This window comes from Convolutriloba macropyga, unplaced genomic scaffold (assembly GCF_964194025.1).
Source record: "Convolutriloba macropyga unplaced genomic scaffold, txConMacr16.3 SCAFFOLD_5453, whole genome shotgun sequence".
Lineage (NCBI taxonomy): Eukaryota > Metazoa > Xenacoelomorpha > Acoela > Convolutidae > Convolutriloba > Convolutriloba macropyga.
In genome coordinates, this window is record NW_027450747.1 from 1570 (window position 1) to 16975 (window position 15406).

The window sequence follows — 15406 nt, forward strand, 5'->3', positions numbered from 1 at the left end:
ATCTTCCCTTAATTTGTCAATTTTTTCTATTTGGCTGTTGGAATTGATCCTGTTTTTGATGAATTTCCATTGTTCTCTTGAAGCTGGTAGCTGCTGGAAAAAATTCTTTGTGTAATCATCTGCAGCTTTTTTCAGTTTTCTATTCACTGAATTGCGTAAAGATTTGTAAATGTTAAAAATCTCTGATTTTGGGTTTTTCTTCCACGCATTAAAGAGATGGTGTTTTTCATTTATGAGACCACGTAATTCTTTTGTCAACCATTGCTTTTGTTGTTTTTGGTACTACTTTCTACCAACTTCAAGGGTGCATGACAACTCAGAATATTTTCAAAAATTTCGATAAATTTTAAAAACATTACGTTCGGCTCATTTATCTGGTACATAGGCGACCAATCTTGCAGCGCAATGTCACGATTGAAATTTGATCTTGAATATTTCTTGGTATTACGTATCAAAAACTGCCTTTTCTTATCACTGTGATCTATTTTTAATGATGACTGATATACTATTGTGAAGTGATCAACTCCAAGAGTCGACTCTAGAACACTGGCTTCAAAAATTTGGTTCTTCGAGATAAAGCAGTGATCAATTAACGAATATTTTTCACCATTTGTCCATGTTGCCTCCGTTTCATTAACGTAACATAGCCAATTGTTTGCTGTGAAAATATCAAGTGACTGTCTACCTTTTGTGCCTAACAAGTTTATATTGTAATCTCCTAATAAAATTAGATTATCTGTATACGAATACAAATTTGAGATTTCTACAGTCATTTCATCCCCAAAAAGTTAGAAAGAATTACATTGGGGCAGTATGCTACATTAATGAGTAGTTTTTGTGTTAAAGGCTTACCAATTTCAATCCACATTGACTCAAAAAAACTTCTATTGATTGTGTTCAAATCATTTCTCATTTTTACTTCAAACTGTTTGGGAACCCAAATACCTACCCCTCCACCTCTCTGTACATTAGTTAATGATGATCTTGGTTGGTGAATGAAGTGATGACTATTGCACAGATAAAACTCGGGAATGTCAGTTTTTTTGTTTATCCATGTTTCGGTAACAACTAGGAATGAGGTTTCATTAAGATTTTTCAAAAAACGAGACAATTGCTCATGTTTATTATTGAGGCTTCTACAATTCATATACCAAAACTTGGGGAACTCCGATTTTCTCGCACACTCACCATTGTATTTTTCAATTGTTGTTATTCTATCCAAATTTGATGGACCTGGGTTTCTTTCAATGTCACCACATTTTGTAGAATAACTACGATGATTATAAGTAGATATTTTATGTTAAATATTCCGAACCATAGTAAAAAATTTTTGATCTGATCGATATGACGGTAGTTAGGTTTTTTAAGTTTACATAAACTTGAGTGACTTTTGAGAAACTCAATCGTTTCTAGAAAAAAATCAAACTTAATCAAAATTAAAACCAAGATAAAAATCCACCTACACCTCAAAAAAACATTTTTAATGATTTCTAAAAAGTCACCCAAAGGTATCAGAATTCAATACGACTGTTGAAATTATTCCATCCATCTCTCATGGGTACAAAAAAATCTTTGCGCTTTGGTGGAATATGTCTCAAAGAGACATCGTTTATCGAACAATTGTAACCAATCCTTTTCAAGTGGTTTCTCAGAGTCGCTACTATTTTATTGATTCCATGTAAATTACGGTGAACACCATCATGCCTTATATCTGTGTTTTCCAAGTCCGTAATTCAGGACATTTACTTTACACGACTGAAATTCACCATTAAGTTGATCGGCTATACTATTGACTTCCTTGTTGTATTCATTAATTTCTTTGTTATTTACATCTCTTCCATACAGACCATTCTTTACATTCGGTATTTTGCAAATTGCAACTTTGTGTGGTTTGAACTTTGTTATACATTTGCCAACCAGGTCACCAATTTGCTCTGCTGCTTTTTTTCCGTCAGTACCCTGATCAATAGTGTTATGCCCAAGGTGAAATATAAGGCTTTCCGACTTTGTTCCTGTTGAATACGAATCAATGGTACTGTTGACGTCATTAATGGTTGCAGATGGGTAGGAGTGTATAGCTGTTTCGTTACTGATATCGCTTTGTTTTACAAATTTGAACGTGCTGTCCGACATAACTAAATTTTTGACAAACCTAGGTACAAATTTGGGGAAAAAGTTTTTGCTAGCACTCTCAGACGCTTTATGTTCGTTGTCAACGATACCATCAATAATTTTTGTCAGCATTTTGTCATTTTGAGCTCTCAAGTAAATGATTTCCGACGTTGGCTGATGGTATAATTTTTTTTCGTTGTCTAAAGCTGCTCGAAGTTCTTTGTTTTCTTGTTCAATTATTGCAGCTTTTTCTTTATATAATCCTACATCTTTCCTGAGCTCATCAATTTCACATTGTTGCAAACTACTATTAAGTGATGTTCTTTTGCTTTCTCTTAGTTTCAAAACTTCTTGTATCAACGTGTCTTTATTCCATTTTGCTAGTGCAGTTGTCTCCATTTTGATGTCGGATACTTTGGGTTTTTATGACAAAGTCTTAGTTAAACATAGCAAAAAAAAATATGTTGACCTGAAAAGAAAGAAAAAGAAACTGGTTTGATCTCACCGGCTGACGAAATACAATAAGTCAAGATAGCTCCAGTAACGTAGAATACCCAATCAATTGTCGATAAAATTGTTTTCCAAAAAAAAGAGAATTTATCTTGTTTGATAATATGAGGATTTTTGAAGAAGTCTATACTGAGCTTATATAGCAGTTAAAAAGGGTAAAGTTTTTCAAAACATCGCATGTGTTTTAAGAAAAATCTATGTCGCTGACTTCTAACTTTTGCTTTTGTCATATTTTGGGGGGGGGGGGGGAGGGGCTATAATGCAGCCAAAAAATAACACGTTTGAGTGCTGCAAAAATTTAGCCTCTTTCCCATTGCCCCCTCCAGCTGAGCTTGATGGTCATATAAGATATACCCCATATGAGATATTTTAGGCGTCAAAGACCCAAAATTTGACCCACATATCTGATGCGGGGTGCGGGGTCCTAAACGAATAAATCCAATTGATCGCATAAATATCACAACACGTAATCGTTTTAAATGATTTTTGCTGGAAAAATGAAAAGGATTCTGGCACCAGCTTACCAGTACCCAAAAGTGAGTTCCCGGGTCACACAAGACTGGAAAAGAGTGCAGTTCCACAAGGCTCCTGAGGGCACTTTTCCTGTTTTCACAGCCAGGGGAACATTCCCTGGCACTGAAATGCAGAATTTCCAACCTGAAAAGGTTCTCCGTCCCGCTCATTTAAATTATGGGGTCTTTCCCATTATAGCCCCCCCCCCCAGCTTAGTGGTCAGATAACCTATAGCCCCCCGCCCAATAATGGTAATTATACCATGGTGGGGGGGGGGGGCTATAATGGGAAAGACCCAAATTATGTCGTATTTATGTCAGCAATTATGTCTACATGTTCCATTATCAATAAGCGGCGGTCCATAATGGAAAACCGATGGTTGATATTTTGGGTCTTCTCCATAATAGTCCGCAAAAAATTTATAGCCCTCTTCCCATTTTAAGGTAATTGGTTCTTTCCCATCATAGCCCCCCCCCCGGAATCATGGTAAATTTACCATAATGGGGGGTATAACTTCAGGGGGCTAATGCGAAAGACGCAATACTCGTTATGGGGGACACGGACTCCAAAAGCACAGACACAAAAAACACGGAGGCACTAACAGAAATAGATACGCGTGGGAAAAAACCAAACGTTTATGCTAATGATATAATACGTCTGTTTTGTGGTACAGTTCAACTACTCTCCCCCTCTGAAGGAGTACAGTGTGATGGTGGGGGCTGAGATTCCACTGATGAGGTGTGACACTGAGAGATACAAGCAGGCATCCCACTCTCTTATACCCACTTTCGAGATCCCTCTCATGTCTGCATTCATCATAAACACTGAGAAGGCAATCACACAGACACATGCAGCCCTAAACACACTAAAAATCACTTCGTCAACTGTCAAGCTATAATCATCCATGGGTCTTTTCTTTTTTTTTATCTTTTCCTAAGCTGGGATGTAGACAGATGGATCGGTTGATAATTTATTTAGAAATGTTCAAGAAATGAATATTTGGATCTATTCTGTTTCGGCCCCCAGTGTTACTCACTTACATTTTATGCGTTGTTATATACAATGCTACTATCACATGCTGTTCGAGGTGTATAAGTACCACAACCACGAAGCTGGGGTGGGGGGTGGGGGGTTAAGTCGAAACAGAATAGATGTAAAGTTTTCATCAAGTTTAGAAAATTGATAATTTTTCTGCAAACTACTCCCGCAATAGTTATAATCAATTCTTGAACAATGAACTGAATATCACCCAAAAGCAGGAACTCAGGTTTTAAAAATAAAAATTTCAATGAAGAAAATGCAACAGTAAATGTGAAAAGGTGTTTGCAAAAACTTTACAGTTACAGTTTGTATTTTTCACAGCAGTAGTATCAGCAGAAAAATGTATAGCATGATTTAAAATTTCAATTATAAAGAAAACAACATAAAACTGATAAAAGCCAGACCATTTTTGCTGGAGAGAATTGTTGATAAATACTCACACTGTGGACAATAATTTGTCGTAGGGTCTTGATATGCTTGATAAGCGGGTCTTGATAAGCGGTATAAGAGGAAACTATTTAAATGCAGGAAAAGTTGGGATACGTTTGCTACCGTCGATTTACCTTTATTCCCATGGTCTGTGGTTTGTTGTAAAAAACGTCCTCCTGTCTTTCGGATTGTTGTTTTGGTGAGAGATTATTCTCCTTAAAGTGTTCGACGAGAATAAAAACGTTTGGTATTTTGATTTTTTTGGGCGCTGAATAGTTCGAACTAATTGTTAGTATGATTTGCTATCTCCCTCTGTCAAACAGACAAATCCAACTGATCTTCGAACTTGCAAAATTGTTATTTTGCTGTCTTTTTGTGCCAGGCGACCAAAATGACGCTCCTGTTTTTTGTTCCTAACAACGCGTTCTTATAATATCTTTCTATCAAAAAAATGTTGCTCAACCGACTTGCAAAATAACAATTTTTTTTCTCGTCTACATAAATGATTTACCACAAAAAATCGAATACAGTCAAACCTACGGTTATGCAGATGATTACAAATTGCTCTCTAATAACAAACATGAACTTCAAACTGATCTCCAGAAATTAAATGAATGGTGCAATAACAACGAAATGCGCCTCCATGAAAACAAATGCAAAATCCTCTGTTTCAAGAAAAAGTCACTCTTTACAATTAAAAATGCAACTGTCAACATTTCGTCTCATCAAAAAGATCTCGGAATACAAGTTTGTGATAACCTCACTTGGCATCAAAACGCAAGCACACGAGCCTCCAAAACTCTTAAAGCACTTTGGTACCTCAGAAGAAATCTTCACCACAGAACTCTCCCTCAAGTTAAATTAAACGCATACACGGGTTACATTGTACCAATTAAATCCTACGCCTGCCAAGTGTGGTATCCGTCAAAATGCGATCTAGTACTCATCGAAAGAATCCAAAAAAGTGCGACGAAATGGATAATAGGTTCTTCTCTCACATATAAGGAGCGTTTAATCAAACTGAAAATTCTACCTCTATCTTTTTACTTCGAACTTCACAGCTTACTACTACTATGTGATCTCATAAACAATAAATACAATTTTGCCATAGAAAAGTTTATACATTTCAACAACAATAATCGGACGAGACAAGGCGCGAAATGTGAAATCAAACTTACGAAAAAACGATTATTCAAAAGCGACGAAAATTTCTGGTCGAGAACAGCCTATCTCTATAATATTGTCAACAAACAGACAGACCTTACAGACAACAAAAATATAAAATATCGGATCAGCGACATTTATTGGAAATTCTTTTTTAGAAGTTTTAACGAAATTGACATGTGCACTTGGAGAATTTGCTGCCGGTGCAAAAACTGTAACCCCATTTCGAAACTATCTCATTTATAACGATCAACAAGGGTGCTTCAACCCGTGCATTGCAGAAGCCTGAACTACTACTACTACTACTACTACTACTACTACTACTACTACTACTACTACTACTACTACTACTACTACTACTACTACTACTACTACTACTACTACTACTACTACTACTACTACTACTACTACTACTACTACTACTACTACTACTACTACTACTACTACTACTACTACTACTACTACTACTACTACTACTACTACTACTACTACTACTACTACTACTACTACTACTACTACTACTACTACTACTACTACTACTACTACTACTACTACTACTACTACTACTACTACTACTACTACTACTACTACTACTACTACTACTACTACTACTACTACTACTACTACTACTACTACTACTACTACTACTACTACTACTACTACTACTACTACTACTACTACTACTACTACTACTACTACTACTACTACTACTACTACTACTACTACTACTACTACTACTACTACTACTACTACTACTACTACTACTACTACTACTACTACTACTACTACTACTACTACTACTACTACTACTACTTGTTTCAATCTGGCTGAAAGTTGCGGCAAAAAATGGGCGACTCTAGCGTCTTTTGTTTTCTTGTCCACTGCTTTAAGTCAAGAACGCACAAAACACTTGAGCCAACTAGTTCGGAAAATAATAAAATTGTTAAGAATATTGAGGATGAAAATAGCCATCATGTTCCCAAAAGGGCTTCAATTTGCAGCGCGTCCGGCCCTAACAATTTTTTATTGGACAGAGGAACTTCTGGTTTCATTTTGATTGTTCTCAAAAACAACCGGAAATATTTGGCATAAAAAATGGTCAGCATGAATTCAAATGCAATTTGAAAAACGCAAATGTGGAATCTGGGGCACAAAAAAAAGTTGAAGTACAGATCAAATATCCGTTAAATAATTTATTACACCCATTCCTCTATACCCATAATAATTTTTATTATACCCATCCCTCTTTCCTCAGAAAACCTCAAGGTGCACATTTGCTTGCTTGGATAGCTGTCATTCAGCTTACTAAAGTTTTCTTGACATTGCTGTATACGGGCAGAAAAGCTCAGAGTTTTGAGAAAACGGCATATGTTCATTGTTTCAACGCATTTCGGGTAAAACTTCAGCGCACTGCGAACTTCATTTCATAAACCAGACATGTACTCAGATTATGTTCTACCCCATACCCTGGATAAGTAGCATTTGCTCTAAATGATCTGCAGGTAAAATTACCAAAAAAAATCAGCTATAATTATATGAACTGTGCACGTACTTCGGCAATGCTGCATGTTACATGAACCTACCTGCTGAGTCTTTGGGTAATTTTACCTATACATCTATACATTAATTAGAGTCATATTGAAAGTTTTCAAATTAATTGAGGCAATGAAAGGTTTGAGCTAAACATATAAATGACAGGTACTTCCCGATGGTTGGTCATTTGATATTTTATGAACTTGTAATCTTTTAACCTAACGTGTTATGCTAGTTAATGTACATGTTTCCTTCAAAAATGGTTTGTCTATAAAACCGGCTACATGTATCGAGACTGGTCAATAGAAAGCAGGTGGTCCACTTGAGAAGAAGCCCATGTATGTGTTGCCAGCTGGGCACTACAGACAGATGATGGAGAGTGAGTCATATGAACTGCAGTGTTGGGCTCTGCCACACCTCTACATATCACAAGATGAGAGATGGTGGGTCCATGAGATAAACCCAGGCATGTGCCATCTTTTATATGAATTTTAGCTACATAAAAAATAACTAAAAGATTCAAGTTTTTTTTATGGTTCCCAAAAAGGGCATTAACCAGAGAACGCACAAGATCGTTTGCCGTCCTAGCGTTTTGTTCTGATATGTATATAGATTAGTTCGTATTTATATGTATTGTTTCAATTTGCTAAATATATTTGTTTTCATCTTTTTACCCAGGTCGAGGTTTTATAGTGTTAAAAATTTCATGACCATTTCAGTGAAGTTTACAGCAATTACTTCAAAAACTTACCGCTAGTTTTTTCTTACCCGGGTCGAGGTCTCACTGCCATTCAACGCAAAATTATATAAGATAAGCGGTGAATGTGGAAAATTTTGTAAGATAAGAGGTGAATGCGGGGAAATTACATTAATCAAGCCGGGAACGCGTTGAAAAAAGCTTTATCACCTGGTATCTGTGAAATTACATAATTTCACTGCTTTGAAAAAAAGTGTCCAAATTATGTAAGATAAGCGGTGAATGCGGCGATATTACATAAATTCACTGTTTATCTTAGTGGCGAAATTGCATAAATTCGCCGCTCAGAAAAAAAAGTGTTGAAATTTTGAACGAAGTTAAGATACATTTATTAAAAGACAGACACACGGAAAATTTGCCCATAAATAATCATATATCTTTTTGAAACCTTTTTAAGCAGCAAATTTACGTAATTTCACCACTTGAGTAAGCGGTGAACTTACACAAAAACACCACATACCGCCGCTAAAAATTGCATTTTCACCGCTAATCTTATAAGAATTCAACGCGCTTGTTTTACAGAAAGTACAGTGAACTTGATTTAAATTCAAAATAAGAGATAAATTTACGTTAGATGTGGCGGAGTTGAAGGAGAAGTGGCTAACATGCAAGAGTTGAGAGGTTCGAATCCTTGTAAAGACGGTTATTTGTGGTAAGCGATGAAATTTGGTGAAATTTTGTAAGATCACCACTTACTCTAGCGGTGAAATTTTGTATTATGAAGCAAAATTATGTAAGATTTTTGCGGTGAAAAAAACAACTTTTAACCGTTTATCTTACATATTTTTCCAAATTTTCCTCGAGTTTTTGTTGTGCAGAGAAAAAGTTAGCGTTTTTTGGCTAGAAAGTCATTATAAATTTCCTCTAGCTCAGTTTATTGTTTTCAAGCCACCTCAGAAATATTTTCTAAAAAATGCTTCAATCTTTTTGGTGATTTCTTTTTCTCGGCATCGCAAAAATGCCATTATCAAAATAGTTGACTTCCGTTGGGTCAAAATGTGGCTTAATGTTAGCTATGCTATCTGCTTTGACTATCGCAACCATACAAGTTGGGATAGAAACATTTTTTAAGCCTAGCTTTATAAATTAAAATGTCTTTAATGTGTATTTTGCTGGATCTATTCTGGATCTAAAATGCTGGATCTATTCTGCATCTGCCCCAGTGTTTTGTTGCCCTGTTATTATATAGCACTTTAATCTGTAAAATATAGCACTTGCGCTCGGAGGTTGTAGAAATTTTATGTCCAATAAGCTTTGGGGAAAAAAAAACATCCAATATGCTTATCAAAAAACTTATTTCAATGGTCCAACATTTGTTATGATAAGTAAATCATACTGAGAATCCAGTTTGCCACGATCACGTAGCTTGCGATGAGAGAAAAAGTTCTTACCTCAAATTTTTAGAAAATAATAAAGTTGTTAAAGAAATCACTAAATTGTAATTTTTAGCCAAAATTAAGTCTCCTGTGACAGCAGGGTTTTAACCCGCTTACTTTTTTATTGTGTATGCGGGACTATGCATTGTTATAAGTGCATGCGGGATGAAATTTAGCCGAAATTAAGTCTCCTTTGGCTTTAATCCGCCGACTTTTTTTTGTGTATGCGGGACTATGCATGGTTATAAGTGCATGCGGGATGAAATTTAGCCAAAACTAAGTCTCCTATGGCTTTAATCCGCCGATTTTTTTTGTATATGCGGGACTATGCATGGTTATAAGTGCATGCGGGATGATGTTTGATGAAGTTTTTTTTTGTATTTAACTTCTTTTTAGCCAGATTTCTTCATTTCTTCACAGGTAGTAATAAAAAATTATTTTAAATACCCTTTAGACCATTGAGTGAATCTCGTGCCAAGCTGTGAGCAATGAACACAGTTTCAATATCTTTCACAAACCTTTTAATGTGCAGTCAACGCTTAGTTTGTACATGCGAGTACATACTCAATACTTGTATTGAAAATGCCCATGAACCTTGAAAACTGCGCCATTCTTTCCCTCTACCCAGAAAAAAGTTAAACTATATCTCAAATCTTGGATATTCTTTGCCAAAAGAATACCAAATCTTGGGCCGCTTCTTCACAGAGTGACCCGAGATTAGGACCCATTGCAAAGAGAACGAAGACCTTTTTTTCCCGCCCACGGAAAACCTCAAAGATCGTTTTTTAAATTACACTTTTACCCTCTTTTCCCCTATAAATAGGAGTGGAATACGCATTACACCCTAATCCCCTCTAATTAGAGGCGGATTAGGGGTGAAACCTCGGCCCGGGCTCTTTTGTATTCTCTTAGACGCATTGCAATCGACCGGCCAAATCTTTGAATTAGGCCTAGATTCTTTTGATTTTTTCTCATTAAGGTGATACGGGTGATCAGGCGTTTGGAATATAAAATTTTACAGACGAAACTCTAGCACATTAGAACCTCTGCTGTCGAGAAACAACGCATTGATTATCAAAATTCCTATTTTGTTTGCAGGATACTTCTTCCACAATGGCTGTATTTACTTCCTACCACATGGATGGATTATTTGCAAGGAAAGAGTGAAACTGCAACAACTGCTAGCAGCCCACAATGAACTGAAACGGACTAAAGAGAACACACTTCACCATTTCACACGTCAGAAATACCATGTAAATACGTCATTTCTACTCTCAGCCTGAAATTTGTGAAGGTTGGGCTTTGTTCTGGATCTCTGCGTGATAAATGCTTAAAGTGTTTTATATAATGGAATAAAAACAAGTTGCTACCCATGATGAGGTCCCAGACGGAAAGTCGATATGTCCAAACCGAAACGAAAGCACCAGGGGGAGGGGCTTGGGGCCGTCGCGTGTTCAAAATTACACGGTCTGGAGAAAAAACTAACTCACGAAAGTCTGGAAATGGGTAACTTTGGACGCAAACTGTGCGCGTACCAAGCAATTCTGGCGTATTACAGATAGTCCAGGTCCAGGTTTAGTTGTGCGACCCTAGACTGATCTGATCAGACAATCTGGGTCGCACACCGGTGGCGTGGTGCGACTCAAATTACAGGGTCTGGGAAACGTTTGAGTTGCACAATGGTCTGGACAATGGTGGCACTATAGTTTGATCACTAGTCGCATAAAAGTTGTAACGCTGTCGAACGTTTCAAAGTTCAACGCGTAGATTTAAAGCATGCAGAGATCAGGACTTAGTTATTCATTTGCACGTCGTGATTTTTTCAAACATTCGTTGCAACTTTAAGCGACTAACTATAAGACCTACGGCTATTGAAAGACAACGAAATTAATCTATTTTGTTCTTTTTTAAGAGCAGGACAGAACGAATTATTTTTTCAGGACATATTCAGCGGCAGAGTTTTACCCCCAAACAGAGTAGGCGATGCCAAACGAGAATATGAGCAATTCTTGAACGATCACGAGCTAAACTCCGTCATCAAATGGCACTCTACGAAACTCCACATTGACCCAATGAGTCTATTTTCTGCATTCCACTCATTCGCTCACCCCGTTCTCAAAGCTATCCTTAAACACGAGAAGGTTGATAGAGACATGATAAAACAGGAGATAGAGGTGTATATGCATTATATTCAGATTTACCGTCTAGGGTACTACTATGGACCAGCGCCGCCGTACTCGTATTTGAAAGGGTTGCCCAGCATACGAAAAGGCAGAACACTGACGTATGGCTACACAAATTGTTTTTGACCAATAATTCAAGAGACTGAGACAAAAAAAATGTTCAAAAGAATACTTTGTGATGAAACCATTAACATTACGTGGCAAAAGTGCATATGGAGATGGTCTGGCGTTTCCTGGACAAAAGTGACAATACCTCATCACCAATAGTCCCTTTGCGTCACTTTATTTTCACGGATAAAACTGGTTACGTTAATTTTGGAGATAAGTGACGGAAAAAAGCATAAATTTTGGCACTTGTATTAACCGGTAAACCTGACTATAGTCTACAATTTTTAGCATGTAGTTAGCCTAAAATCTTTATTGCTCGAATTTTAATTTTAATTATTTGAAACCCAGTTCAGTGACTTAATTGTCGACCATGATATAGGTAGTTGCAAACTGCTAATTGATCTCTTAATCCACAATTAGTTTTGCAGGGAGACATTTTTGAATTTAATCACCAATAAGGATTTTCTCATTTTAGTCTAAATTAAACAATCGTTGTTATTAGATTATGCAAAAGCGGACAAAGGTGACGCTAGGACAAGTGTGACGAAGGGCGTGGAAAAGAGTGATAAAAATTTGCCACGCTTGCACAAAAACAAGCATTAACATAAAAAATGTGGTGGATATTAGCAAATTTCAACGAAGACTACCTACTGTCGCAAATGTCCGCAAGAGCTTAACTCATCCCTATAAAAAAACAACACCTTATCGTCAGGCTGACAAACTCGAGTAAATTTGCTCGAGCAAATGCAGTTTTGTCACGTAATGAATATTTTTCTTCATCGCACACAGAGTTGACTCTTAAAATCGTACTTTTTATTTGCTCTTGAACGAAGTTCATAGCAATTATTGTAAACCTGTTGGTCTTTTTTTATGCAAACTTGTCGCTTGATTATTTTGCGCTTTTCTTCTAGAACATTTTTTGACTTCTCAAGTGACCTTTTCACGCTTTTGTTCTTCATTTTTGAGTGATCTCTTTTGCTCATCTCCGAAATAAAGCTTAATGCTAAAATAGAATAGCAGGTTGCAGAATAGCAAATTGAGGGACAAATAGCACAGTCGGTAGTGCAAAAGGATATCAAGAGGGAGGGCAATGGTTCGAATCACAGTGGTGTCAAACGTTTTTCCACCCGCCCGTCGTTCGACAGCAATTCTTCTGACATTTGTCGGTTTATGTTTTAAATTCAAATCTTAATTTTTAGGGCCGCAAAAAATCTTTTGAAAAAATAAAAGTGAAGAGATTTGAAAAGAAAAACGCCTAACGACAGAATGCACGAAACACGGCACCCTATTGATAAAATTATCACAAATTGTACTTAATATAAACAAATTCTTATAATTTTATCTTTATAACCGTCACATCAATATCAATGCATTAGTGGCCTGCGGAGTTTTATATAAAAAAACTATAGCACCCAATAAATCAGAATAAGTTGATCGGGTACCTCTGAAAATTTTGTATTCTTCCCATCTTTTGTTTGTAATCCGACCATTGAATGTAAGCATCAAAGCGATTAAGTTATACTGTAATTTTAGTCTTTTTGCATATTGGGTATTTTGGGAAGATGTAATTTTTCATGTAATAATGAATAAAATTTACAAATTTGATTTTGAATGGGCCCACATAATTTCAAACAATCAGGCTGTCTTCTTAAGTCAAAGATTTAAACATTTGATTCTGTATGGCTCTATATAATTTTAAACAACCAGGCTATCTTCATAATCCAAAGGGATATATTAAAACAATTTCTGATAATCATATCCACAAAAAATCTCAGCCTAAAAATTTCCGTTGATGAGAGACGAACAAAATTTCATTATGTAAGGTTAAGAAATCTTCATCAAACTTATGGATGAACATCAAAAAGCAAAACTCTACACAAAACGATCAAAATAAAGCGTGACATTAAGTATGAAATTAAATGTTTGAAGACAGACAAAAGTTATCACTGAATCTTTCTTCTTCTTTAACAACACAAAACTAACAAAACAATTGCCTGAATGGAGTACCTTGATAAGAAACAGGTTAAAAGTTGCAAACAAGATGTTGCAGGGATCTTGTTATGTTGCAAGTAGCAAAAAATTTTTATATCTGCACGAACTCAAAAAATATCTTGCTTTACAATTTATATCAGGATTCTAAACGTAAGCGGCACGATTGGAACAAAAATTAGCGCAAAAATTATAATATTAAGCAAGATTCATCAAGGTTTTGTTTTAAAAAAGTAGGAAACATCAAAATTGTCTGAAAAATAACTCATGTTCGTTGATTAACCAGCGGTTAAAAACAACTTTTCTGCTGTAATATATCATTTTAAGTACAGAAACACTCGGTTTGTAAATAATAATAAGAAAACGAAAAGATGCAATTGAATTGAAGCAAAAGTTCATGAACATGACTAGCAAACAATTAGAATGCTGTTTTCGTGAGCATTTGCGGGTCTTAAGACTTATTTTCAATAGTGGTACTCGATCAAAAAGCTATAAATGCACATTCCCCTCTTTTTATATAATGACATTACATGACAATAACTTTTTTATTTTTGTTTTCATACTTATGGTGGGTATCCCCCCAATGGATGTACCTTTTAGTAACGTTTGATAGAAATAATATACTTGGAAAAATATCATGTAACGACTCAAATGCAATGACCCCCTTAACGCGGATAAAAAATTGAAGGACAAATACATAAAGATTGCAGTTGAGACATGTAAACTTTCGACACAAAGCGTCATAGCCCTCAGTACTGTTGTCGCATCGGTAGATAGCATTAGTTAGTCGATAGAAAAATGGAATAAAGTCAGTTGTTTGAGTTTATAGAAAAGTGTGAGAATTAAAGCCGAATCGATAAAATTTATAACTATAATACAAAATATTATTTATGACAAAGGTTGTCTGGGGGAAATCTTATTAAGATTTAACACGACCTTTTTTCAAGTATGGACAAGAATTTTGTTGGCTTATTGGTTTAACTGGTTGAATTCTTATTTTGATATTATCAAAACTGCCAAGAAATTGTTCATGCTTTGGGCGAGATACCAAAATTAAAGATGTCTTATCAAAGTTTATGAAGCCTTTTAGTTCAGTGATTTGCTGTTTTTCAGCGTAAAAACTTATAAATCTCTGGCCGATACATTTTTAGTTGTGTATAATATACCACACATAATATTATCAAAGAGTCAGGAACTTTAAACAAAAAACAATTTCAAATTGCAGACGACGAAATGAAAATACCCGCCAGCATTTGCAAGTTCCTGGAAATGAGCTGCACACATTTTCAAATTTTCTCGGTGATTACAGACCTCGTCACACATCTGCACGTGCATTAAGGCGGTTAAGCTCTACTAGAAGTTCTGCAATTGTTGACGAGCCAACTAATTTGGCAAATAACAGCACACTGCGTTCACCAGACTATGAATCCATGACAATGCCAAGAATAAATGGTAACTTCAGTTTTGATGAGAATGAATTTGGACTTGAATATGACCTGCAGAACCCAGATGGCTTCGAGAACTCTTTCAACCAGGAGTCTTCCGGTTCAGTTCAGGCATGTTGAGCTGTTGAGCTGTTTTCGAGTTTTTGAGGACGATTTTTAAATTCTTTTAATAGAGTAAATAATGCAACATTATCTGGGTCGTTTTATGATTTTTTTCTCCCCTAAGGCTATTGATTATTGGGAAAT

General features: G+C 36.0%; 1 protein-coding gene across 1 annotated transcript; it reads left to right on the top strand.

Moving 5' to 3' along the window:
* Window positions 1–3119: 3119 nt before the first annotated feature.
* Window positions 3120–15271, top strand: LOC142356127 (uncharacterized; the record flags this gene model as incomplete). The annotated part of the gene is made up of 6 exons (XM_075408091.1): window positions 3120–3287; window positions 3809–3967; window positions 7609–7768; window positions 10534–10688; window positions 11376–11719; window positions 14941–15271. Coding segments are annotated over exons 1-6 (1317 nt in total), but the record flags the coding sequence as incomplete, so codon positions are not given.
* Between the last annotated feature and the right edge of the window lie 135 nt (window positions 15272–15406).